At 38.9% G+C, this 27,861-nt stretch overlaps 1 protein-coding gene across 2 annotated transcripts; it reads right to left on the bottom strand.

Moving 5' to 3' along the window:
- Positions 1–355: 355 nt before the first annotated feature.
- On the bottom strand, positions 356–27,861 carry CWC22 (CWC22 spliceosome associated protein homolog). Of its 2 annotated transcripts, none has more exons than XM_059853208.1 (20): positions 27,802–27,861; positions 27,252–27,363; positions 24,491–24,558; positions 23,720–23,842; positions 23,364–23,621; positions 22,765–22,893; positions 20,831–20,999; positions 20,398–20,451; positions 19,360–19,495; positions 19,072–19,278; positions 18,889–18,951; positions 18,476–18,571; positions 17,222–17,303; positions 16,100–16,160; positions 8,371–8,448; positions 7,112–7,264; positions 6,171–6,298; positions 5,069–5,170; positions 4,767–4,963; positions 356–2,166 (listed from the first exon to the last, which is right to left on the bottom strand). In XM_059853208.1, exons 2-20 carry the CDS (start codon positions 27,276–27,278, stop codon positions 797–799), a joined length of 3,501 nt encoding a protein of 1,166 aa, XP_059709191.1. In that variant the 5' UTR covers positions 27,279–27,363; positions 27,802–27,861; the 3' UTR covers positions 356–796. The 2 variants fall into 2 exon arrangements, with proteins under 2 accessions (XP_059709191.1, XP_059709190.1); XM_059853207.1 differs by lacking the exon at positions 27,802–27,861 and adding an exon at positions 27,465–27,652.

A 27,861-nucleotide genomic window follows, 5' to 3' on the forward strand; every position in this document is an offset into this window, starting at 1 on the left:
TAAAATGATTTTGAAACATCTCCTGTTTTGCTTTCTTGTTTTTTTATGTACTGGAAAAGAGGTTCCTTAAATGTTCTGAGTGTAGGGATAGAGTTGAAGACTAAGACTTGGAAATCAAAAAAAAACCAAACCAACCCTTTTTCCAAAAAGATCACAAGTGAAACTAGCTCAGGATGTCACAATATTAAAAAACATTGTGAAAAGCCACAGAACAAGCTGACACACTTTCACATTTAAAACATCAACAATGTGTTTTCAAATTTAAAGTCTTGAAGAAAAAAAATCAACTGAGTATTTCCTGAAGATTTTGGTCAAAAGGCTTTCATGCTTGCAAGGTTGAAAGAACATGCAGATATAGAATGCTTCTTTGAAAATTTTATCGCTTTCTCACGTAACATTCACATTGTAGTCTGAAATTCTTACATTACCACCCCAACCTCAGCATCTGGATTTCAATCAACAAGTGAAGTTAAAAACCAACAGGTTTTTAGACTGGGAAGTTAAAATTAGAAATACTTGAAACTAAGTGACAAAATACCCAATGTGCTGGTATCTTACTGTTTTATTCACAAAATAAAAGAGCTTTGTCTTTCCAAACAAAGAACATAACAGAAAAATCCAATGATACGGTTATAAAAAAGTGTTACCGAAAATTTGAAAAAGTCTGGTAAAATTTACAAATGCTAACTGTCACTTTGTACAAAAATCTTCTTTTCAAAGAAACTTCAGTAATAGATTTTAAAATAACAGTTCTACCAGCTAGGAAATGAACCTTGATTGCCGCGGGGGCTAGGCTTCATTTCCGCCGGTGCGGGGGACTCTCCCGCCGGTGCGGGGATGCCTCCCGCCGGCGCGGGGAACTCTCCCTGCGGTGCGGAGGGCTCTCCCGCCGGTGCGAGGGGCTCTCCCTGCGGTGCGGGGAGCCCTCCCGCCGGTGCGGGGGACTCTCCCGCCGGTGCGGGGACGCCTCCCGCCGGCGCGGGGACGCCTCCCGCCGGCGCGGGGGACTCTCCCTGCGGTGCGGAGGGCTCTCCCGCCGGTGCGGGGATGCCTCCCTGCGGTGCGGAGGGCTCTCCCGGCGGTGCGGGGAGCTCTCCCTGCGGTGCGGGGATGCCTCCCGCCGGTGTGGAGGGCTCTCCCTGCGGTGCGGGGAGCTCTCCCGGCGGTGCGGGGATGCCTCCCGCCGGTGCGAGGGGCTCTCCCTGCGGTGCGGGGAGCCCTCCCGCCGGTGTGGGGGGCTCTCCCGCCGGTGCGGGGAGCCCTCCCGCCGGTGCGGGGGGCTCTCCCTGCGGTGCGGGGATGCCTCCCGCCGGTAAGGGGATGCCTCCCGCCGGTGCGAGGGGCTCTCCCGCCGGTACGGGGATGCCTCCCGGCGGCGCGGGGGGCTCTCCCGGCGGCGCGGGGGGCTCTCCCTGCGGTGCGGAGATGCCTCCCGCCGGTGCGGAGGGCTCTCCCTGCGGTGTGGGGAGCCCTCCCTGCGGTGCGGGGATGCCTCCCGCCGGTGCGGGGGGCTCTCCTTGCGGCGCGGGGAGCTCTCCCGCCGGTGCGGAGATGCCTCCCGCCGGTGCGGGGAGCTCTCCTTGCGGCGCGGGGACCCCTCCCGGCGCCTGTCGTGGGTCCTGCGGGACTCCCTGTGCTGTTCGGAGTACCGGCTGTGCCTGTCCCGCTGCCTCTCCGAGCCGTTCCTGGAGCGCTCCTCCTGCTCCTGCTCCTCCTCCCGCGGGCTGCAGCGGCCGCGCTCCCTTTCGCGGGACTTGGATCTCTCTCTTTTCCTACTACGATGTCCATCGTCTTTGCTCCAATGTCTGTAATTTTCATCGTCAGACACAGAAGCTCTTCTTTCTGCTTTCTTCAGTTTGGAATTACTGTGTTTATTTTCTGGATCCTTACTTCTTTCGTGGTTCCTATCCTTTCCGCTGTGGTAACCATCTCTGCCGTTGGGTTCATCTCTGTGGTGGTACTTTGAAACATCATCTCTCCTGTGTGATTCTCTTAGATGTCGGTGATTTCTTTCTGATTTCCTCTCAGTATCACTTCTTTCCTCTTGCTGCCTCCTTCCAATTTTCTTTTCGAGTGATTTCCTTTTCCGTTCTTGTTTTTTCCTGGAAACTTTATCAGATTCTCTATTTTTCTTTTGCATTCTCTTCCTTTTGGCTTTAGAAACATCTGAAATTATAACAAATTATGGAACTAAGGTTGCATTTTAATTTAGTATATTAAATTTATTGAACTACAGAAAGAGTTCTAGAGAGTGTTTTTTGCCACAAAACATTTCTGCACATATATCTGGACAAAGGGTCCAAAATAATGAACTCCTGATTTTTATCCCTTTGCTATCTGCATGTGATGCCTGTCTTTTTAAAACCTCTGCCTGTCATCACCCTCTTGCTGACTTGTACCCAAGGACCAGGCATAGGCTGTAAAGTCATACACCAAAGCACTCTCTTTTTACAAATAATCTTTTTTTCTAGGAAGATGACCTTTCCCAGACTATCCAGTCTCAAAATGATTTACTTTTCCTGGAAAAGCTTATCAGTCAATGGAGATGAAAAACAGCAGATGAAGTAAAATATCCAACACTATACCATGAGGAAAGAGAGGTAGGATGAAATGGCTTGAGATAATGGTATTGCAGCACTGTAACAATGGCCTTCAGGTTCATTTTTCAGGACATACAGTGATACTTTGTCAACAAGACTAAAACTAACTCCTCTATTTCTAAATACACAGTAGTCTCATCTCAGTGGAACAGGTCTTACCTTCCTGTTTGCTCTTTATCAGGGGCCTTCAGATCCCACCTGACAGTATTTGGCACTAACAGCCACTTACAATAACCATCTATTCACCTTAGTGCATGAACTATAGAATCACATCAGCTGCTTCCCATCACCTTTTGAAAATATCACAGCCATGAACTGATTTACTAGTCCACGCATTATCTGAATTGTCTAGGCTCCTGTCTGAACTAAGGCTTGCTGACATTCTGTTAAAATGCACTGATGGATCAATTCAGATACATTTTAATATATTACATTTTTTAAGCAGTGTTTTCCCTACTATTTTACATCCACCAGCATGCAGGAAAAGACCTGAGAAAGCAAACAGAAAAGAACCAGCAGCTTTAATGGCAGATGTATTTTATCCTCTGCTGGACCTGTTTTAGAACTACCTCCCCAGGACAGTGCTGAGCTAGCAAGCTGAAGTTCCAAGCATTAACAGGCAGTATGACAGTAATCTCTAAATTAGCTCAATTTCTGATCAGCAGGTTTTCTATCTTTCTTTCATACATTGACCAACACTGAAATACTGCCACACATTCCTCTGAGAAATACCTTTTAACTCTTCCAAGTAATTTTATAGATTTAAAAAGCTGCAAACAGGAAGACTTTAGAGGTATAACCAGTAATGGAACCTCAACTCAGTTAACCATTAAAGCTTACTGTTATCTCCAATTAGTGTTTTGGCCACTGTATTAAGGTACACAAGAAACTGAGAAGTGAAAGCAGGCTGCAAAGGCAGCAAGATGCAAATTTTAATGAAATGTTCGTCAATGGAGAAAAGGCAAGTAGTAAGAGAGAAGGTCCTAAACTTTGAAAAAACCCTGTTCCTTCTCGCAGACTGCAGACTTGGTTTGTCACTAAGGATTGCCCCCTCTGGTTCCTATCAAGCAGCTCAGCAGAGCTGCAGCTGTCCCTGCAGGACCATCTGGCTCTGTGCTGAACCAGTGCCTCCTCTGACCCTGTTTGGCTGCACCCTCCTCTCGTGCTGTCCTCACTAATGCTGTTAGCCATGACACACACAGCTCCGCCTTGGACAGGAGATTCTGGTCAAGAACAGAACTGCATTTCCAAAGCAGGAGCAGTTCACACTGCTTTTATTTTATTCATCATTTTTATTTCAAAGGCATGTAATAAATCAAATTAACTTTGAATCAGCAAACTTCTGTGCTACAGGAAGTCATGCTGTGCTATCATCTGCTCCTGCTATACATACTGGGGGAGACTGCACACACTAACTCATAATAGCAACTACTTTAAAGATTAAGCAATGTTTACGACAGTTCATGTCTAATAGAAGTTTCTACATCAGCATAACAGTACAAGACACTGAATGCATAAAAATATAAACTAAATTATAAGAAAAAGTTAATTCTTCCTTGGAAATTCCTCTACAGACAAGAACTTTCACTATATTTCACAATCTTTTCCTGAAGCAGAGGAATTAGAAATAGGGATTCAGGTGGAGAACAATATTTAAACACATTGCTAGAACTGAAGAACTGATTTCTGGAAGGAAGAAGCACATACTTCCAGGGAAAGACACAAGGAGTATCAAGCTCACTCAATTAAGCCAAGAAAAAAAGAGTTGTGGAAATGAGTCTCTACGGTTCATCAGTAAACACTGAGAAAATAATTGGGAATGACTCTAATCCCTCAACCCTCCAATAAACTGAAGTCATAGTGGAGTGCAACAGATATCAATTGTGCAAAAAAAGTAATCTACAAACAAAGGCTTCTCAGATATTTAAGTCTCTAAAAATGGAACTCAGTTTTTCTGAGTACAAATTCAAAAATAAATTTCCTTGATAAATATTTAATATTTAAAACTTGTAAGTTAAAAAAATTGATTCGTTTTTAAAACAGAGAAATGACCACTGTCTATAGCCAGATTTTCCTGAAAAGAAGTATACCCAGAAAGAGTAATAAACATGTCTGGAGAAAGAAATCAAAGCAAAGCAAATAGTTGCACTGCTGGTGTTTAAATACCTGAGTCACTGCTGCTGTCGCTGCTTGATGAGGAGTCACTGCTGCTGGATGACTCTGAGCTACTACTGCTGCTGTCAGAATCAGAATCTGAGGAAGAGTCTGAGTCTGAAGATGAGGAGGAATCTGATGACTCAATATTTTGCTTCTGTGTCATGATCAACTTTGGTGCATTTTTAAGATGTTCCCGTAATTCATCCCTAATTACAAAAAAAAAAATAAATTGTTCTTCAGTTTTATTTTTTTGTTCACGGGGAGAGGGAAGGTGAAGAAAGTAACTATCAAATGAGAAAAGTGTTTCTCACGTTAGTCCTCCAAGGCCAATGGAAGTGAAGAAATTGATGGCAAAGCGAGTGTTTCTTGGGTTATCCCGAGGCAATAATCCCTCAAAGAAAGGCTGCAGTGTCCTGAAGAAAACAAACATCTCTATTAAACACCATGCCAGCTCAGCACTCCCACTGACATAAAGAAACTGAAAAAGAAACTGCATGAATCTCCACAAGAAAGCAAAAGTTTTCTCTCAATGAATTTTTCAACACTTTCATTGCTTGTACCTGTGATGCATCTAATCAAATGCTATTTAAAAACTTGCTCTTTTATGACAACATAAACTTCACACACAGTAGAGCTGCATACATACTGACAGATAATGACAACAGAAACCCCAATTTTGTGGAGTCCTGAAATGACTGGTGGAACTGCAGCAGACTGGGATAGCAAAGGATAACAGGCACCGACCAACAAGTTCAAAGATTAGGGATCCATGCTGAAATCCCCTCATAAAGGGCCTTAGGCATAGTTTCAAACTTAAGATTACACAGGCTAATTTAAAATTCTTCATCAATTTCTCATCTTCATCAAATTCTTCATCATACACAGAAGAAACCCCAACTTAGAGGAAACAGCTCAAGCAATTGCAAGTAACACTGTCAGAATATAATGCATTAAATCCCATAGGGATTTAAAAGAATGTTAAGTATACTACATTTAAGGATTAGTAAGTAATCCTAGAGAAACTGTTACTAAGAGTTGTGTGTTTTTTCCTAAGTTTTGTCAGAAAAAGAAGGCCCAGTAACATTTATTATGCAGTTATACAGCTGACAATATATAAAAATAAACTCACACTTGGAAATTGTTACGGTAGCTGAGTGTCACTGGGGGGTGGAGGGGGAACAGATGCATCTTGAAAAGAGTCATGCACGTACTTGAACCCAAAATGACAGCAATGCACTCAGCTTCAAAAGTGACTCTTTGCAATGACTAAATCTATACATGAATTTATTCTTGAAGTACTGCAGCTACAGAAGGGCAGTCTCACTTGAACCTGAACACAGAGTTCTTAGCTGTATGTTTTCACATAAAGAACCTAATTAAATTTACAGTTTTGAAAATAAAATTTTAACTTACACATCTTTTAATCTTGCATTTAAATTTGGAAGTCCCATATATTCACTGAGTTCCTGAAAGAATATTTTGACAAAAATTCTACTGGAGGATGTGGTAGTTTCTTCACTCAGTATTATACATTCAAGGACCTGAAAATATTCAGAAAAGCATAAACCTTTAAATTTAAACATACATTCTTTTCTTATCTTAGAAACTTTTGTCTTCCTGAAATAGCTAAAAAAGACTAATATTTTTTCCCCAAGGTTCATAAAATCCAGTCAAGACTGTCTTTCTCAAAAATTCTTTTCTACCACATGGGAGCAGCTGCTGATCATATTTATGTTAGTAATTCTTTAAGGACTTTTTTTTATGTAGGAAAAATCCACAATACAAAATCAGATGTGTGAACTTCTGGCAAGTTAAGAGATTTAGGACTTAAATATAGGAGAGGTAAAATATTTTGGACTGACTTATGTATGCTTGAAGAATGACAGGTAGACTAGGCTATGAAACAAGAACAAAACAATATGAGAAGTTACCTTACTATATAATAAGATATCTCAGAACATGAGACTGCTTTTATTTATAAGGTATTTAAATAATAAAATAACAATATTTTTAATTGTCTTATAATTCAATACAACTTCTAATTTATCAAAATTTAGAAGCTCAAAACTCTTTTCCAAAATAAGTACTTTTTAATCAACCAATTCCAGCTGAACTCCCTAAAATAATAGCTTAAATCAACTACTGAAAAATGGGGAGAGAGGATGATGATACACAAGAGGGAGAAAAAGGAGACGGAACAAACCAGAGCTTTTCAACAGTGTCTGAGAAGTTACTTTAGATAATCCAGTTTGCCACAAGTCATTACAAACTGCAGAATACTACTAGAATGAATGTACTGGATGTTACTGTGGAGTGCTGGAGATCAAGGACAATGGCTGCTGGTTTTAACTTACACTCCAGGGAATTGAATCGGTGTACAGGAGATGAGCAAACATCTTGGCCACATTCCTCAGTTTGTTGGTTTCCAGACGATGGATGGTATCGTACTGCTCCTTGAAAATGGCTTCAAAGGACTCCATATATTCTTTCTTTAGCATGCAGAAACGCTGAGACAACACGGTACCACTTAAACCACCACTTTAAAAAAACCACTGAACATGCAAGTAACCTACAACTAAGTGACCTAATGGGGTCAATATTTACTGCAAGACTTCTTTTTTTAAATAACCCTTGGAGGAAGAGCAAATACTCAAATGGATCTATTTTATAGCCTTGAGCAATTTGTCAGGACAAGAAACTCATTTGCATTGCAAAGCAGTAATTATCAATTCTAAACTACAGCAAATTATCCAGCATTTTGCTTGACTTCTGTACATCAAGTATTTTCACCTGATACAACCCCATGTTTTTTCAGGACATCACTAAACGACTATTTCAATTTAGAGAGGCAGCAGGAAGTAGAAGTAAGACATTCTGGATATAAACATTTGAGAGAGTATAGAAATCAACATATACATTCATCTGAACATGCAGATTCATATGGTTAGTGCTTTGTAACTGACTGTCAGCAAAAGAATTTCCTGGAATAATAGATGAAAAATACAAATGAGAAGTTCAGCACAGCTTGCTCCCTTGAGAAGACAAGTATATCATCTTAAGTCTTCAGACATGTCAATATTATCAATAGGGAAATCTTAAGAAAGAAATAATTGCAGCTAAATTTGCAGTTAGTTACACAAAACCAGAGAGAGTTAGCTGTTTATTGAAGAACAAACAAAACACCCCCAAGCCCAGGACAGTAAGTATTCAATCTTGTGCTCTAAATTAAACCTACTACTGAACAAGATGGTAAATGACAAGAGTCTCCAAGATTACTCTTCAGCACTATTTTCTGGTAACTCATAATACTATTATGTCTTTTCACCATTTCTTTGCCACTGATTTACTCTTCTACCATAATGAGAAAAAAGGGAGGCAAAAAAAGCAACAACATAAAGGGAGAGTGAATTCTCTCATTCTGCATTTACTGTGCTTTTTACAATCAAAGTGCTAATTCAATCCACTAAAACAATCAACTAACATAAACATTTTCAGAATGATAAAAAAACTATTAATTCTATTTATCCATTAAAACTTAAGTTTGACACACAAAAAATAGAGGAAAACAATGAAATTTTCTATCATAAAGTATAAAATCTGAAACAGAACTCACCCCAGCCAGTAACCCAAAGAATTTCTCATATGTTCTTTGCTGAGCACAGCAGTCAAGTATCATATTGCAGAGTTCTTTCTGGGTTATGAAAAAAAGAATATTTCTCCAGGTAAATTCACTGTAGCAGCAAAAAACCCCATCAGTACACACCAAGCAACTGAAGGAAGCCTTACATGGATGTGAGCTTTGAAATGAGTATTTACATCAAACTTCACTGGCAACATCAGCAGTTTTCTGAATTTCTCTAAGACATGAATGTGAACTTTTGCCCTTCAAATTTCCTCTTCTGCCTAAACTAAGATTTATGTGTTAACACAATGCACAAAGTGAAGGTTTTGAGGGCTTTATTTGTGGTTTTGTTTTTGTCAGTTGCTTCTTTTTGTGATATTCTTCTTAGGGTTTCTTTTTGTTTGTTTGAAATAGTACCGATCCCTGCATTTACAGAAAATAAAAATTCTTTACAACTTCCAAGTGTTAAAATGGCTTACAGACAAACCATTTGGAAACACAATGTGCATTTCTTAGCAGTTATTTCCAAAATCAGAAATATCCCAAACTTATTCCCCTGATCTTCTGCCTGAGATACAGCTTGCAATGCAGCTGTGAATTGGTTTAGGGTACATTTGGCAACATTAATTAAGGCAAGTGAGCAAATGTTTTTATACAAATTAAAAGCCAGGAAGTTACACAATGCTTAAAATAGCCCTGCAGTTTTTGCCCATTCACTTTTTTTATTACTGTTTTCTCCTAAGACCAATTCCACAGTGTAATCCAATTTATGACACTCCCAAATAGGTTTCTGGCCGTCAGTCATCTATCTTTCATTATTAGTTTAACTTCTCTTTCAACTACTAGTAACATTCCTATAAAACCTACTGGATGATTTCATACTGGATTTCATGTTTTCCCACTTGTGTCATTCTTCTAAGCAAGTATTCAGAAGAAACATTTCTGCCCATCATAAAAGCTCAAAACAAATAAAAAGTCAACTATGCTGAACAAGAAAAGAAACCACTCCTCCAAATAACAAGGCAGTAATGTATCAAATCAACTTACAGATGTGTTTAAAGGCATTCCTTTTAACGCTGTCACACAGTGTTAATGTGATGTATTAAAATGCATATTAACTTTATTATCCCATTATACAGTAATGCTGCAGTTAATCAGTTCTTAACAATAAAAAGGGTAAAGTGCTGATGCCACTGTTAATAATGTCAGGAAGACTTGAAAAACAAATTACTTTTCTTCCTCATCTTAAATGCAATTCTAGCCTTGGTATCCCCTGTGGTTTACAGTAATTAAATATTTTAACATTTTAATTAAATATTACAATGATTTCTAGGAGGGTATCTTGAATAACCACATGCACGAAATAGGTTTGCCCATAAAGTCATTCTTGCTGGTGTTATCCAAACAATTTGAGGCTAGGTCTAGAGTAACTGTCCTCCAGATTTAAAATTAATAAACTTTACAATTATTTAATTACTTTTCGAGAGATGCAACAAGCCCAGATGGCAATTCTAGCTTAATTTAAAGCTTCAAAAGTTAATGAACTAATATCTGGACTCCCAGATGATGTTTATGGCATGAAGAACCTGTTATTTAGTCCATCACTTGTTTTGAAGACCACAAAGAATTTCTTGTCAAATTTTACAGGCAATTTCTATATTGAGTTAACTGTGTTCATACAATGCTCACTAAGTTACTACTCAGCTTGGTTAAGAAAGCATATACAGCTATCCACTCATGAAGTAAAACACTTCAAAATATCTGACATCTCATACAGATGGTGAATCATCTTTTTGTGAAGATCTTGAATTTATTATTGTATAGAGAACAACAGCACTTCCCAAAACTGCAAAGACAGAAGATTAGGAGAAAGCTCCTTCTAAATGCACTGCACTTCTCACAGTTCTCCCTAAACAGTCTCTATCTGCTCTTACCCAACAGAGTAGCAGTTTAGATGAACTATGACTCAAACTAACATGTCAAGTACCATCATACATTTAAAGATGCTAAGGGAAAAGGCAGAAAAATCAGACTTGTTTTTGTTTTTTCTCCCAGTTTTACAATTTTAAAACACAAGCACACCCTGCCCAATCTATCTTCTCTCAGCTTCACACAAAGACTGTGTTCATGGCAGGCAGAAGAGCTAAAGTAACTTACCCCCTTCTGATCAGGGGTTCCTTTTCACAAGTAGTACTTCCCCCCAGCCCCTTCTCACCCTTTTTTGCAATTTCTGTAAGACCTGCATTCAGCCAAGACTGCAGTTTCAGAGCTGCCCCCCCAGGCTGCCTCCATGTGGAGGTCACTTCTGCCCTCCATGGCTGGAAGTGATGCCATTTCCACCTCCCTTCCCCTGCCAGCCCCACAGCTCTGCTCCATCCATTGGATACACAAGCTGAAGCCATCATGAAACCTCCCAACCCTGTAAACTATTCTTAAAATATAACATTTTCAGTGTTAACACTTCATTTCTAGAAGTTTCTTCACGGAACTAAAGGAATTGGTTTGCCAGGAGCAAACCTAGTACAGGCCTGAGGTTCATTTAAATCAATGTGAAATAGAAATTATGTGAAATGAGTGCCTTGCATTTTATGTATTTTCACTGCTTTTACAGATGCCACACTTCTTTTTTCTCTTTTAATTCACTGATGCCTATTTTACTCCCACTACCTTAAAGCTTTCCTTACTGCTGCATATTTTAATGGGTGTAACCATCACACAGCCTACTTTTCCAAGCATCTCTGCTTTCTCTTCTTAATTTGTCAAGTTACCACTTAGAGCCAAAGCTGACAAAGCCATGGAAGGTGTTTCAGCAGCAGGCAGCCTCTTGTCAAGCTATGTGCAGTGCTTTTAGCAGCTACTACAAAGTCTCCAGGTCTATCCTGTGCTCTGCTAATGGTCTTCCTCAACTTTTGTCCCTTTTTTTTGCTCAATTCCTTTTCTGTTTAGAGCAATATATGCTTAAAGCTGAATATGATTATCACAAATCTTGTGTAAATCAGACATAATATTTCACACTGGAATCATTAACTGGATATAAGGATAGATATATTTTAAATCATGCTGCTGCTAGTCTGCAACACAAAAACACACACAAAAATGAAATAATACAGTACCTCTTTCCTTCCACCTGAAGGCTGCACATGCAAAACTTCAAGTGATTTCACTGAGCAATTCCACCTCCTCAGATTAAATGCATACACACATCCATGGGAGACCAAAATCTAGGCAGAATTCTAGCTAATGCCTGCTATCACACAACAGCCTAATTCTGCATGGATTCTGTACCTTCACTTTGTAGATATCAACAAATACCACAACATGCTATGTGCATACCATGTACTTTTTTTTAAATTGATCAATCATGGAAATTTAAATGATTCTGCACCTCAGGCCCACAAAAACCTCCTACTTCAAAAGACAGGAAAGCTACTTGAGGATTATTATCTTTTACAGCAGTAGCAAGACTGTGAACTAATCATGGTGCAGTTGCTAAACCTACCAGCTGCCATGCCCTCCAATTAAATAAATTAATGTATCTAAGAAATCATCAATTTGACCAAAGCATAATTATCAGCCTTAGACCATCCTGCTCTACTTCAGTTCCCTGAACTATATTCTCACTGAAAGTGAAAATAGTCAGGCCAACTTAAGTACTTGTGTTATCTTCAAGACTCAAGGCATAAATAACACGAGACACTGACACTCCCACACCACCAACTAGGACTGCTTTGAGCAAGTGACACCACCCCATAAAAATGGAGATGTGTCAGATGCATGCATAATTCTTTCCAGAAGGCTGTGCCTGCAAGAATTTTTCTCATTTCAAGTAAAAAAAAAAAAAAATCTGGTGACGCATTACCTTTATCTGGAATATGCACAGTGTTAGAAGAGGCTATAATTTAATTTAGCAACATTTCTGTATACAAGTTTAGTTCTTATCACAAACCAAGAAAGATGAAAAGCCTAAAAACCAATCGATTTTAGGCACATTTTTAAAGAGCAAGAGCAAGGTATGGTCGGTTTCATTTTTTTTAGTTGTCTGCATTTCAGCCAGGCTCGTTTGCTTGCTTTTCCCCACCGTTCAGAAGTCAGAACAACTGGTAATACCACACTCCTCTAACTACAGTTTTAATTTATTTAAATTTTCTTCTTTGGTAATACATGGGATTAACACAGCTTTAACAGAGATAATAACAGTATTTTTTAAAAAAGTAAAACAGTGAACTCTGCCAAGACTGAACATATGCTCAAAGAAGCAATTGCAAGGCTTGTTTAGAACAGCTTCACACAGACTGAAGTACAGACAGCAAAGCTATTTCACTTTTGATCTGCAGGCTTCAGCTGGGTCTAAATAACATGAATAAAAGGAAACCCACTCCTAGTAAATTTACTTAGAAATAACACTTTAAATGTTTTTCCTCAAAAAAAAAGTCACAGGACTGCTGACACCGCTCCTCAGCAGCTGGTCCTAAACTGCAATGCCAAAAAGCAGTATTATGTTGTTGCAGTCCACAGATTATCCATCTGAACCTTAATCCTCTTTCTGTGAGTCAGAGCTGTGTGATAGATCCATTACTGGTATTAAACACACAAACAACTTGTGTTGCACAGCAGTTAATGTGACACGATGATCTGATACTCCAAGCACTGGCAAAAACTGCAAATGTATTTGTGAACTCAACCCTGATAAATCATACCAAAAGTTTCTACACATGAAGATTTCTGGAAGACTTGCCCAGAAAGATGGTCATTAGAACTGAATTAGTCTCAAACCTGTTGTTTGCATCTGTCTTGAGGTTTCAGATATTCTGATTAGTTTTTTGATTGTATTTAACTGACAATTTATACTCAAAGCTTGTGGAAAACAGTCTTTATGACAAAAATAAATACATATCGCTTTATTATGTGAAGTCTTTCAGAAGAAAAGCAGAACATTACTGTAAAATCAGACTTGATTTGAATAAAAATTTTGTAATGAAAATCTTAAACCTGATTTTTAAGGAATACTTCAGCTAAATGCTCTAGATCCTGCTTCTTATGAGGACTGCTATTCATAGTAGGATTTGGAACAGAGAATGAGCATAAACAACTTTTGCAGGTTCACCCAAGAGTTCAGCAAACATTTCAGGAATTTCTCAAGAATGTTTAAAGCTTTGAATCAGAAAGTGTGAAGAAATAAGGTGCAACATCCTGCAATACTGATGGCTGGAGCTTTCAGTAAAACAGACCAAAAAAGAAAGAAGTGCTTTATGGCTAAAATAGCAGTAGAGAATTATAAAGGTTGAAAATATCTCTAAGATCAAGTCCAACCATAAACCCAATGCCACTGTGTTCACCACTAAACCATACTCACATGTCTTTTGAACACTTCAGGGATGCTGATTCCACCACTGTCCTGAGCAACCTGTTTCAAAGACTCACCACCCTTTCAGTCAATAAACTGTTCCTGGTATTTAATTTAAACCTCACCTGGTGCAACTCGAGGCCATTTCCTCTGCTGCTGTCACTTGTTATCTGTGAGAAAAGACCAACCCCCACTGGCTACACTCTCCTTTTGGGTACCTGCAGAGTGATAAGGTCCCCTTTGAGCCACCTCTTCTCCAGACTGAACAAGCCCAGCTCCCTCAGCCCCACAAAGCACTCCAGGTGTGGCCTCAGTCCCCAGTGCAGAGGGACAGTCACTGCCCCTGTCCTGTTGGCCATGCTATTCCTGATCCAGGCCAGGATGCCATGGGCCTTCTTGGTCACCTGGGCACTGCTGGATCATGTTCATCTGCTGCCAACCAGCACCTCCAGGTCCCTTCCTGATGCTGGGCAGTTTTCCAGCCACTCTGCCTGGGGCTGTTGTGACTCAAGGGCAGGACTCAGCACTTTGCCTCATTGGACATCACATCAATGGCCTCAGCCCACTGACCCAGCCTGTCCAGATCCCTCTGCCTCCCTGCTCTCCTGCAGATCAGCACTCCTGCCCAACTTGGTGTCATCTGCAAACTCAATAATAGCTTGTTTTTTAATGAAGGTAGAGGGAATTAATTCAATAAAGGCTTCAGTCTAAAGACAGTAGCTTGAATGAATAAAAGGTGATTTTTCTGGTTTAGATTCTGGCAGCTAATTTAAACAAATTTCCTGCTGAATATATTCAGTTTTTTTAATCCACATGTACAGAATCAAGTCCTAGAAACCCCTGAATAATTTTACTGACTACATCTGCATTTTCTTTCTGCTCTCAAAATGTTCAGGAAGTGTCTTTTTTTAAGATTTCTGTCCACATAAAGGAGCTTAATTCTATACAAGAAGCAAAACTGAGCAAGGCAAAGGTCTCATATATTTGATAAAACGAAGTGAAGAGCAGTTAGGACTCTTAAGGAAAAAAAGAAATTAGTACAAAGTAGAAGCCTCATGTTTGACAAAAGTTTTCAATCTTGAATTGCAGTAATTCCTACAACTAGTACTGAATTGTAGGGTGATACTAATTGTTGGGTTTTTCTTTTTCCTTCCCTTATTTCTTCTGAGGCGCTTTTTCCCACAGAAGTTAGGAGCTGACAGAGACTGCCATGGTATTAAATCCTCAGAGTTAAGTAGTTCTCACTACAAGCAAGTAGTGTTATGCTTTGTAACTCTGTTGTATGGTCTAGTACATATATTCTAGATTGCTTGCTCTGTTCTTTACAGTTGAATTGATTTGCTGGGAAACAGGATTTTTTTTTCTCTTTAGAATTCTTCAGGTTATGCATACTTCACTGAGAATTATATTATGCATGCTTAATACTGCACTTCATGCACAAAATTAGAGAACCAGATTAAAAAAAATCACAATCTCAATTCTTAGTTTACTTCCACGTAAATTGCTTAGAAACAAGCAACAGTACAAGAATTGAAAAAATTACAGGTAAACAAGTTCTCAAAGAACACCTAAGTGTAGCCCAGATCTCCCCTTACTAGTTAGTATTACACTAAAGTTACTTATTACACACACTGTTTCAAACACAACTGATAATTAAAGCCACAAGAAGTTAAAAAGCCCTCCCAAAGTGCAACTCCTATGATGACAGCTTACAGCTGTCTGAAAAGCTGCTAGGAAAATTAGATGTGTATTACATTCTACCAGTATTGAAAAAAAGTACTGGATGAAGAACAGTTTCCATTACTAGAAAACACAGCAGTTGCATTGATCTTACAGAGTCTGAGGACAAAACAGCTTGTCTCAAGATCTCCAAAATCACAGCAAAGCCATAACTCAAAACTGCTTTAATTCAATAGGCTGTTTACTCACTTACTGTGAGAGCACCAAAACAACACACTCATAGCACTGTGCTAAATTTCAAGCCCCACTGATAAAGTCTACAGCTGCCTGCAAATATTATCTTCAACCCAGAGTCCTTCCAGAGACAGAACCCTGTCATGGAGCTGTATTCCTGTCAAAGGACAGAACTTTCACCAGTTCAAACAACAGATCTTTTCAAAAGGCTATGAGCAAACATTTGTGTTGTTTGACAGAAAAGAGCACATGCATAAGACAAATTGCTTATGAAATGTGTGTCAGTCTGTTTGTGTCAAGTTGTGAAATAAATTTTGAGGAACAACAGCTGTAAGGAATGACACTCATTCATCTGCCTGCTATACAAAGTAGGTCGTGGAACTTGAGCAAGGTTGTTAGATACTACCACAGTACTGTATCTTTATACTGTTAGTAACAAGGAAAGTAAGACTAAAGGCTTACAGTCTGACTTTCAGGAAAATCCATCTTCAGCAGTTTGTGAGCACATTCTTCAAAGTCTAAGCTGAATAGAAAAATAGTAAAGTATGTCAGCTGTTTGATTTGCTAAGACTTTATTGCTGTTGTGACTTTTTTAATAAACATTTTGTATTTCATGAGTTTCTATCTGAAAATTAATCCAAAGTAATTATGTTTGCCGGCAATCTGAAAACAAGGTAATCCAAGTCATTATTACTATCACATCATCTTACAAAACTTAACATAACAGAAAAGTGGGAGCTTGTTTTGTGCATTTTGAAAGACACTGAAATGCAAGCACTTCAGACCAGCTCCAAAAGCAATATATACCACAGCCTCCTCTTTGCACCCCTGTTCTGAAAGCCTTTAGCTACCACTGGGTACATCCTCCCCACACACATCAGATGAACAAGTTCAAGTATGGCAAGAAAGTATTGAACAGTAACTTTGAGAAATGTGAGAGCCTTTGATACCCTCAGTATGGTATTAATTAATTCATATGCTTAATGATCAACACCACAACTACATCATTGCACTCAACATGCAGCATCAGACCTGTAGAGTATTATGGGCTGCAAGGGATCAATCCTTCCTCTCAGCCTGGTGACACAGAAGCTACACTCAGCAGGTTTGGAATATCTGTGCCACAAACTGCAAGCAGAGTTCATTCTCAAGATGACCACAAGCAGACTATAGTTCAGGGTTGTTAACTGCAGACTTATTTTCCAAACAATGCAGACAGCAAAAGAACTCCATCTCAGAAGTGGAGACAAACTACAGAATTTCTAAGTCTGTCTCAATTTTTTTTCATAAATTCTCAAGATGCTGTTAAATTTGAAGATCACTGGATTCTGTTCACTCAGAAAGTTCTCATTTCAGCAATAGTCCCAGTCCACTACACGAACATTTTGAAACAAACAAGATTCATCTTAGAATGAGAATTTGGAAAACAGTCTGCTTTACACAGTCAGGTCAGGCTCCCTAAAGACCACTTCCCTACTTTTTTTTTTCTTTTAAATTGCACATTAAGACAGAATTTTAAAATAAATATTTACAGTTCAGTGACTTCAAAAGAATTACACCCCTAGGTGTATAATTTGTATTTACCTTGACTGAATAGCCAGATAAATTGTACGACGGAAGGAGACCAGGTTAATTTCTGTTTTGTCATGGACAGTAACTTTCTGACCTGGAACAGAAAAACATGGCTTTGTAAAGAATAAAACATTAAGGAGGACATATGCAGTAATTTTTTAGGACAGCTCTATTTACCATTTACTGAGTCTGCAGTACACTATTTTTCTAGAAGTACTTAGGACTGTTTGCAGGTTTGAGTATTTTTTTATGTTTATTTTTATAGATAATGAAAAAAAATCAGCATTTGCTTCATCTGTAACAGAAGTAAATATTTAGAGACAGTTTTAAACAGGTAATTCTTTTAAAGACATTGCATATTTCTTAGTCACTGCAACCTCTAGGTTTAACATGTCTTGTCAACATTATTAGCAATCCCTTTTCTGCATAACTTAGGCATACAATGCTTTGTGCAGCATTTCTGATTTTAACAGGTAATTCTTAGTTCCTGTTAATTGTAGGATCTACATTACAGCATTCTGCAAAGTCCTGAAGCAAGTGTAGAAAAATCCATTCTGAATCAAACCACTCTTCAATTTGTAAAATTGAACACTTCAATTTGTAAAATACTCACTATTCCTTCAGTCTTTTAAAGTTTGGTAAAAGCATAAAAAAAGAGAAATTATGGGAATGTTCATACTTTTCATGAGCCTGGGAGCTCTGCTATTCTGTGAAATAGAATTGGTGAAATAGAATAGATATTCCACCAAACCTGGAAGGAAATCTATTCCTGGTATTGTACAGGAACAATACTTGACTGGCTTCTCCATTACTCATGCAGCCTGCACAAAAATTTCAGTTATGCTTATCCATCAATGTTTTTTCCTGGGAATTGAATACATTCTTTGAGAATGAGTAAGTTTTGTCTCCACTAAAATGAGATATGGAGGATGTAGATACAGGTAAGAAAATCCATCCTCATTTTGAAAGTGACTTAAAAATATGATAGAGCATAGAAAAGTTTAAGAAAATCATCGGTATCTCAAACTGATATTGTCAACAATAAAGTGGCAAAGTTGCTTTTCCTTTTCTGCATGTACTGAATGCTTCCTTTCAGACTTTTATACTGTTTGCTAGTAAACAGTTAGATCTGAAATTAACTTAAGAGGAAAACACTGCTTAACATTTGAGCATCTCAGTTTTGCCACACATCTAAGAAGTTGAGCTTTTCTTTCCTGTTTATCTACATTCAATCAATTGCTTGTAAGGTACCAGTCATACACTTACCATCCTCATCCTCCTCTTCATCATCTTCTTCATCTTCTTCACTACTTCCAGCTTCTTGATTGCCTTCAGATTCAGTGTCACCTTCATCAAGAATTTCTGAAAGAGCAGTGTCCCAGATTAATGGAACATAGACCACAGTACTTTCATTACAAAAACCCCCTTGATGCCACCCCTAAAGAGTGAAAGGATGTCTCAGGTACAGAATGTGGAAGAGGCCAAAAATCAGATATATCACAACTGAATGGAAACACTGATGGAGAAACAACACTGAGTAGCATGAACACAAAGGAAAGGTCTGTGAACGGAGTTTTATAGAACAGAAATAACACCCACTGTTAAAAAAATGTTGGCAGCAACAGCTGAATAAGCAAATACTGTAGGTAATGCTTGTGTATACACACAAATATCCCTACCTTTCTTCAGCATTTTGTATTTCTCTTCATTTTCCATAAAGTTCGGGTCCATCTTGAAAACATCTTTAGAATAAAAGAGAATCTTTATTTAAAACACAAATTGAAGAAAGCTATCAATATTCAATCTTGAATTTATTTTCTTGGGGAATGCAGTTAAGGAATTATCTTTCACTTCTAACTTACTAAGAACATCCTCTGGGTTGTAGTCATCTTCCAATGGCAACATATGAGTAAACTGATCCTCCTCTTCCACTAGATCTAATCCCTCTGGAATGATTGGATGATCCTTGAAGCCATCCTTCCGCACAGCAAACATGACTTCTATCATGTACTGAACGCGCATATCGATTTTGGATTCATGCAGAATGTGTCGAAGGCGATCAAAGATTGCTTTGGAAAAGAGAGAAATGTAAACATGAAAGGTATTTACTAATACCAATGCCAAGATAGGCTTTGGCTAACTGTACTTACCATTAATACCTCTAGGAGAAACTTCTGTTAATTTGAGCCCACTCTCTTTAATAAATCCAATTGCTACTTCAATACTATCATCGGTAGGCCTTTCAAGCAGCAAAGTGAGCATTTCCAAACATAAAACCTCGTGAGCCTGTGGAAGAAGTATCAGCAAAGAATTAGAATGCACAATATTACACTACCACCACCATCATTTACTGGACAGACCTGCCCAGCCTTTGAGGATGCCACAATACAGCAGTTTAATCACACAGAAGACAGCAGTAGTGGGGCAAAGCTGATTAAGAGGAAGTCAAAATTTCAAATCCAGTTTTACCATCAGTATTTACACCAATTTCCTAGTGAATGTGACTGTGCTATTGAAGTGAACAAGCTAGCAAAGAAAAATATTTTGCCATTAAAAAATTAACAGAATGCATTTCCAAGAAGCAAACAAACCAGGATTTGCACTACAGAACCCAGTTCTAAGTGCATTGTATCTATAATTAAATAAGATCTCCCAGGACCAGGCATATAGGCAAATCACTCATCTCAGATTAATTTCCTCTTTGCCAAAATGCTGAACATTCCCAACACATTCCTGAGACACTGCTTCCTGACATTATTCAAATCAGAGCATCCTGATTTCTGACACATAAACAAGTGGAATAGAGCTGGATATAAATTTGATTCAGATGCAACTGAGTCTACTTCTGCTAACACACATATTGTAAGAAAATTCTGTTTGAGATCTGTGGGACAGAGCCCCAAATGATCCTTGCTTTGCATCAAGACATGTCTGAATACTAGCCCAAACACACATATGAAAGAAATCTTGGGAAGCTCTGGAGCATAAGTGCAATGATAAGTGGTGATAACTGCATAAGTAATTACCAGTATCTTTTATAAAGAGATCTTAACAACTTAAAGTAGGCACCACACTCAGGCTTTCAGCAACTTTCAGAACAGAGAGAGAACCTTCATTTAGGGTACTGCTGTCTTAAACTAAAAATTAGCCATAAAGGGTTTGGATTGAGTAGAAACAAAGAAACATACCACATTCTGATTCATCAAATGTGCAACAAACTTTGAAGATGTTAGACAGAGTTGCTGCAAAAGAAATAAACCAGGAAATTTTAGCATATAGAAGAAGAAATTCCTAGCCCAGACATACTACAGATTAATGCATCTCACAAACAAATTACAGTCATGAAACTACTTGAGGGTACTGGTAGCTGTTCACAATTAGGACTGTACACTCAAGAATAAAAAATTAGAATTAAACACCCCTGCCCAAATCAAAAAACCCCAAACTATCACAGTATCAATCCAGAACAGGTTGTCAAACTTTCACCACACTCTAATGCTACTAAATGTCCCATTGACTGGTCTTGACCCATGTCTTGGCTGTGCTCCTTTGTACACACTTGACACAGTTACATTGCAGAATTCCACATTTCAGCAGGTTGCTCCTTTACATTTTACATACCTTGTCGTTTCTGCGATACCCTTTACGAAAATTCAGTATCAGCCTCTTGAGGATCAATTCACCAATATTTGGAAACTTGGAATTGATGATTGCCACAAGAGCTGCATAAACATGAGTGAAAATCGGAGAGGCGCTCTGAGCTTGCAAAATGGATCTAGACAGCAATCCCCTGGAAAAATAGGAAAGTTTTAAAGACCTTCCTGGTAATAAAGCATGTAATGGTTTTATTCAGAACTTACCACATGAAATAGCGTTGTGCAGTTGGAGTAGCTGGAAGAAACCAGATGATCTTTTTCAAATCATGGTTTATCATGCCACAATTGGAATTTTGCAAAATGTGTTGCACAAATCTTTCTGAACTGAAAAGTCCTTAGACTGTTACCTAATCTTTCACTAAATATTGTTCATATTACAGCTACATTTAAAAACACTAAGCATGCAGAAAGCCATCTTGTATCCTTCAATTGTCCCTTTTTTAATCTCAACTTCGACTGATTATAAAATACTACTTAGAGCCTAAATGAATGTAAACAAAGGATTCATGAGACAATAGTTCTTTTATTATTCAAATATCTCTAACATTTATTATGAAGAAAGTTTGAGAAGAATCTGTAACTTGCTTCCCCTCCTCTCAATTTTGGTTTTTGTAATGCTTAGGAGCACACAGAATTTGACTTTTGCTGTATTACTCAACTACATGTGGGTGAGGATAAAAACAAAACAAACCTCCAAATGTGGAATTTTCAAAGTACACACTGATATCCAAATCTACCTTCCCTCTGGTCTACTGAAATCCTAAAAAAAACTCCTACAGAGTAATAAATACAGAGTGCATAGGGACCTTATTCCTACTTACTGGGGCACTGACAAGTGGAATAGAACTCATTTCCTACTAGTGCACAAAACCAGAATATTTCCATTTTGAAATTAGTTACTTCTTGCTTGCACTGAAAGTGGTCTGTTTCAGCTCTTATTTATCATCTACTTAAAACCTCAGGAAAGGACTTGACAGCCAGGTAAAAGTTCATGTTATTACTTTTAATTGCACCTTTGTGCAAGTTTGGAAGTACAGAACCAACTACAGAGGGAAATGGTGCCATTTTCCATATACATTATATTATTTTGACATTTATAACCCACACACAAAAACTACCACAGAAAAGTGCATTCTAAAAATATTCAATAAGCTCATTTTTAATATAAAATATTATTGCTAGTATGAAAATTAAATTTCAGGGACTGAAATACAGGCAAGTAAAAAGCAGCTCAACATAAAGCGTGAAACTTCATTATTACTTTTAACAGAAATCACACTCAGGAACTATCTGCCCACTGTCCAGATTTTACTTAATAACTTAATTCTCTTATTTTTATGCTAGTTGCCTGACTGTGATATTCCCATCAAATATAACACACACGAAAAGTAACACACTCCTCAAATAAATTCATGGCAGAGGAAGTGTCGCTATCTGTTTGAAACCTAACAGAATTATTTTTGGATCTACCAAGTTACAACAGCATAATGGTCTTTTCTTTACAATGCATCAGCAAACAACACCAACAGGTAACTGCAGTAAAACTTTTTTTGCTCAGTAGTGGCTAAAATACTATTTGGCCCAGAAAAAAATAATGAAGCACTGAAAAAAAAAAAAAAAACAGTGACAGCTGTAAATTACAAGTCATTCAAGTAAAATGCATTGGGAAAACCTTAAGAAAAGGAGACATACACCATCTGTTGCACTCTTCTATTCCACCAAGCATACAATCCCTTTCCCAAGTAAGGGGCTATTCTGAATAGGACAATATGGCCTAAGGTTAATACTAAGATCTGACTAACACCCACACACTACTAATAGCACACACAACAGTGTACACATGAAGAGTGTACATGCTCCAGAAAAGCAAAAGAATTATTTTAAAATACTAAGGCTTACCTTCCCCGAACAATATTCTCCTGAAGGAGCTCATGAATGATGTTTTCTATATTAGAAACGTTCACTTTATTGACAAGACCATTGATCGACTTCTTCAATGCTTCCCAACTCATCCTCTGGTATGCCAAGCTGTTACAGAGTATCACAAATTACTACTGTTTAAATTTGAAGTTGCACTGAGCAAAATATATATATATAGAGCATACAGTCACATTTTCATTTCATCATCAAAATAAATTAAAAATATTCACTGCATAAATGTGAAGAGTTGTTTGCAATTATACATTCAAGCAATAGAAAATCATTGACCCAACATAATAAACCTAAGTGTAATTCTCTGCAGATATAACCCAGGATGTTGTTTTGTAAGATGTTCCAAAAAAATCCTAGCTACATTTAGTATCCTGCTTTAGTTTATAATTTCCACTTTGCAGCAGAAGCAGGTACAGTTTAATCTGACTCTTATCTCTCTTCTGATAGAACTACACCTTCAAAACAATGATCACAACCCTTAAGGGATCCCATCTTTCCCAACATTCTCTAAACATCTTAACTGTTTTGCTTGCAGCAAAAAACCTACTATGTAACTTTGAACTCACCTATTTTTATCAGTGATTTGCTCTTGCATCATCCTGAGCTTGGCAGGTGGAATATATGCACCACCTGTGCGAGTGAGGATTGGATCCACTTCTTCTTTCTTCTTCTTTGAGGTGGTCTCATCATGGGCAAGTGAGCTCTGGCCTGTCGACCTCTCCGGACTCCTGCGGTCAGGTGATGAGTATCGTCTCTGCTTCCTTCGATCATATTCTCTGTCCTCCCATCTCTCATAGTGTCTGTCTCTCCCCCTTTCCATCCTTCTAAAGGGAAAATAAACACACAAGTGTACGTAAAAAACTTTCACATTTTACTCTTTAAAAGTAAGTATTTCATTACTGATTAAGAAAGGGTTCCAGACCTTCCATCTGAAGTTCTGTCATCATAGTATTCTCGTCTTGAATATTCCTCATCATATCTGCTGTCATCAGAGTACCTCCTCTTCCTGGGAGATGGAGACCGAGACCTGTCACGCTCCATATCCCTACTCACAACCCAAGACACAAAAACTTTTAGTAAGAGGCTGAGAAAAGCAATGGTATCAATATATACTTGCAATATAACGTAACAATGCAGAAGTGTTCCAATTCTGCAACGTGAGTTTTAAAATATGTGTCACTCCAATAAAAGCGTCTACTTTAGCAATAATTTGTCATCAGGAAAAAATTATCAAAAATCAAAGCATTGTAAAAGAAAGCTCCTAGAATCTGAAATTACATGTTTAACATTTAATAGTAGTAGTAACATCAAATATCAATGGTAAATTCAGCAGCTTGTACTCCTCGAACACACGTATTAATTTGTTTCTACTTACTTTGCCTGTACAGCATGAAGCAATCTTGCCCAAAAATGATAACTGTGGTATCAGCAATATGTGACTCCAAGCAAAAAAGCTAGCATGTAATTTCCACTTTCAAGTCTCATGATAATTTAACTAAATGCTAAGTTTTAGTAACAAATCCATTTAATTACTGTTATATTGACACTCAAGTATTTTATTAAATCTACACTTGCTTTTTACCACTTAGTTAGGTAATATATAAAAAGAAACCATCTGATGATTTAACTTCTCTAACTCACTATGTGAGGTATATATAACAGAATTGAAGGATACAAAAATCAGTCATTTTACCTGTCCTCTGGAGACAAACTGTCATGTCGGGAACTGTAGTTTTCCCTCCTGTCATGACTGGAACCGTGCTTTAAGGAAAGAGAAAGGAAAAAAAAAAATCAAGCCCCAACATGACTGTCAGCACCTATCTTCAGATCAAAGCATGCCATGCCTCAGTTCCCACTCCTTTACAAGAAAGGCCACCAAATAAAGCTGATGGCACTAAGTTATGACAAGGAAAGGTTCCTGGCTCTCTAGGAACAAGCAGTTGAACAGCCAGACATCCCAGTACAGGATGCTGCAGATGCCAAGTGCTTCCACAGGTTCAAGACACGGAACAAACACTTAAGAAAAATCCACAAGGGTTACCAAAAAACTTTATCAGGCTCAGGAAGCTGCAAACAGGTGGAGAGTGGGAGTGTACATGGGCAAGTACTTTTATAGTTGCCCTATTCCTAAACTCTTAAAGACATCTGTTGTTAATTACTGCTGGAGACTACAGTAGATGGACCACTGGTCTGCCTTTCCTGCTTCCTTCTTTCAGATGCCATTTTAATTTGTTGTATCACACACACTATCACAAAGAGAATTCCACCATTTCATGTTTAAACAGTGTCTTTCCTCTCTCCTAAAAATTCCCTTTATTATTTTTCCTTATGTTCCCCCTTTTTACTAATCACAATTTATTTCCTAATGAGTCATTCCTAGATTCATAAATTACAAACACCTGAGTTGTACTGATTTCCTTGGCAGATTTGCAGGATTGTGTAAGTGATACACACTTAAACAGCTCACACCAAATTCCATGGGTTGAACCATGACATGTATAAGTATGGAGTCATACAAAAATCAGAATGTGACAGCATGTGCAACAAACACAGAAAGACATTCATTAAGATGTTCCTAAACAAATTTGGTAGAGTCAAGCAGCAGCATTTGTAACCTGAGTGCTTTCATTGCAAGGGTCATCTCTTCCTTTAAAATATTATTTATGATTTTTCAGAACCACAATCTCATGATGTCACAGAGAGATTATCTGCGAAATAAGGAACGTCACACTTGATGCAGAAACTCAACAAAAGCATTCCCTTATGCACCTTGATGGAACTCCCTGCAGCAACACTCAGTTTGTTCATTGAAGCAGCACCCCCTCCACCAACTGGCACATCAATTCTTGACCCACCAAAGAACCAGTTAAAACTCTGGGTGACCAGAATATAATGACACCTCTTCCATAAAAAGCATGGCAGCTGTTATCTCCAAAAACTTAACTGAGAGGGGTGTGTATATACACAAACCAATAATTGTATTTTTGAGGCCGCTATAACATATGCTACAATGTTGCCTTTACTAGAGTGCACTTCAAATTGCTAAAATTACAGCATTCTGTTGCCTGCATCAAGATGATGACAGGAAACAAGGGCATTGCATTGTCCACTGGCATCATGCACCCCTACAAAAGTTACGTCCACCTGTTTAATTTTAAAGCCACAGTATCTTTGACAGCAGAGACAGTACAAGAAATTCACACACTCACCAAGGTTTTCTACCCCTTTCAATGATCACTACACCACAGAGCAGATCACTGAATTCATTCAAGGGTAAGAAAAGTCCTTAAGTTGTTTTTTTTTTTCCCAGCACAGTAATATAATGCCAGTCTGTATCCTAAGCTTCCAAGAAAAGTGGTAATAAAAATCTTTGAATAATACAAAATAGTTCCTGTATTTAAATCCTATCTAGCAGATGGGAAGAAGGCACTGAGTCTTTTCAGGATGATCCATTCTCATGGGTTCTTTATCATCTGTCTCTGCCCAAGCAGAACCAAAAAGACAAGTGTTCACAGAAATAAAACAATGTTATGGCTGTTTCTGTGTTTGCCATTTATCACATCTCCTTGCAAAAGTAGCCATGCTTGTAGAAGAAATTGTCACCCTCAGCTCTCTGTGACCAGGTTTTCTGACACAAGTTAGTCCTCCTTCCTTGTCCATTTTCATCAAAATGAGTAACTCAAAGTGTCCAAAGAGTGTGCTTTTGCTAACTGGCTTATTTTAACAGATGAGGGAGGACTACCAGATTGGGAAAATAGAAGGTATTAAACTACCCCTCAGCATTCCTACTAAAAACCACTCAAGTCAGAGAAGTTGGCTCAAAAAGAGTGAAGAAGCCCATGAAGGTTCCAACTCTGGACAAACAGGCAGAGTAATACCACAGATTTGATGTACTGCATCATAACAATATTGCTCTGCTAACATGTCCCAAACCTGGCTTTACAAATGTTGTGTACCTTTACAAGCACAGCATTTCTGAATTTCTTCTTCTTGCATTCCCAAAAAATCACCCCCATCCACTCAGAAATGGGACATATAGCTACTAAAAGGAAAAGTTTTAACATGCATAGTATGACATACAGTTGTCAAATTAACTGCTACTTATTGTCTCTATATCTTTTAAGATCGTTGCTAAATTTTTCAAAATCTTTCTCTATTCCTCTACACGCTTACACTTATTCTTGAGCCATCAGCATTCAGTCAGTTTTGGCCAATTATTGTAACATTTTACACTAATAATATTCAGGACTTTGATTGCAAGGACAACAGCAGCTAGAAATATCTGTAATTTACTGACTCCAAGTAGTATTTATCTTGTAAACAGCTGCTGTCTGTCACAGATGTTACTCCCTTTCCATTCAGGAAGTTTTATTTAACAAAATATCAACCACAAACCTAATAACCAGTGACATGGGAGTGATTAAATCCTACACTTTAGATTTAAGAACACTTACATTTACTTGTGTCACCCTGCTCTTCATCTTGACTTCCTGCTTTTACCAAAGTTCTCAACGTGCAGCAATGAGGCAATCCAAGCTGGAGTTCAGCATATGAAAACCATTTCACCTGTAACACACAGAACACAATCAAGAACTCGCGCCTGCACACGGTGCCGGAACACGCACCTTTATTTTGTCCTTTACGGCTGTGCCTACACAAGTCCTTACACCAAAAGGCTGCCCCGGGTCTGTTCCGATTTCCTGCGGTCACACAGCGGCCGCACAGCAGCGGCCGGGAGCGAGAGGCCAGGCCGCGGCCGGGGCCCTACCCACCGACCCCGCCGCACGGTTCCCGGCCCGGGCCCGGGGCCTCCCGCTCGCGGAGGGGGAGGCCGCGACCACCCAACCCGGGGGCTCCCCCGGACCCCAACGGGGATAGCGGGAAGGGGCGCCCCGCCGAGCCCCTCCCGCGATCGCGATCGCGATCCCGGCCCCGGCCCCGGCCCCGGCCCCGGCCCCGGCCCCGGCCCCGGCCCCGGCCCCGGCCCCGGCCCCGGCCCCGCACCTCCCGCCGCCGCCGCCGCCGCGCACGGCCCCGAACGCGTCACTTCCGGCGGCGCGGGGT

The sequence above is a fragment of the Haemorhous mexicanus genome, chromosome 8 (genome assembly GCF_027477595.1).
Source record: "Haemorhous mexicanus isolate bHaeMex1 chromosome 8, bHaeMex1.pri, whole genome shotgun sequence".
Classification (NCBI taxonomy): domain Eukaryota; kingdom Metazoa; phylum Chordata; class Aves; order Passeriformes; family Fringillidae; genus Haemorhous; species Haemorhous mexicanus.

Coding starts and splice junctions, on each gene's coding strand:
- CWC22 (XM_059853208.1), bottom strand. CDS start 27,278: ATGAAGAGCAGGGTGACACAAGTAAAT. Junction 16,161..17,221: donor TATCTGGCTATTCAGTCAAG/GTAAATACAAAT, acceptor TTTTCTATTCAG/CTTAGACTTTGAAGAATGTG. Junction 8,449..16,099: donor ATTTTCCTGAAAGTCAGACT/GTAAGCCTTTAG, acceptor TTCATAACCCAG/AAAGAACTCTGCAATATGAT.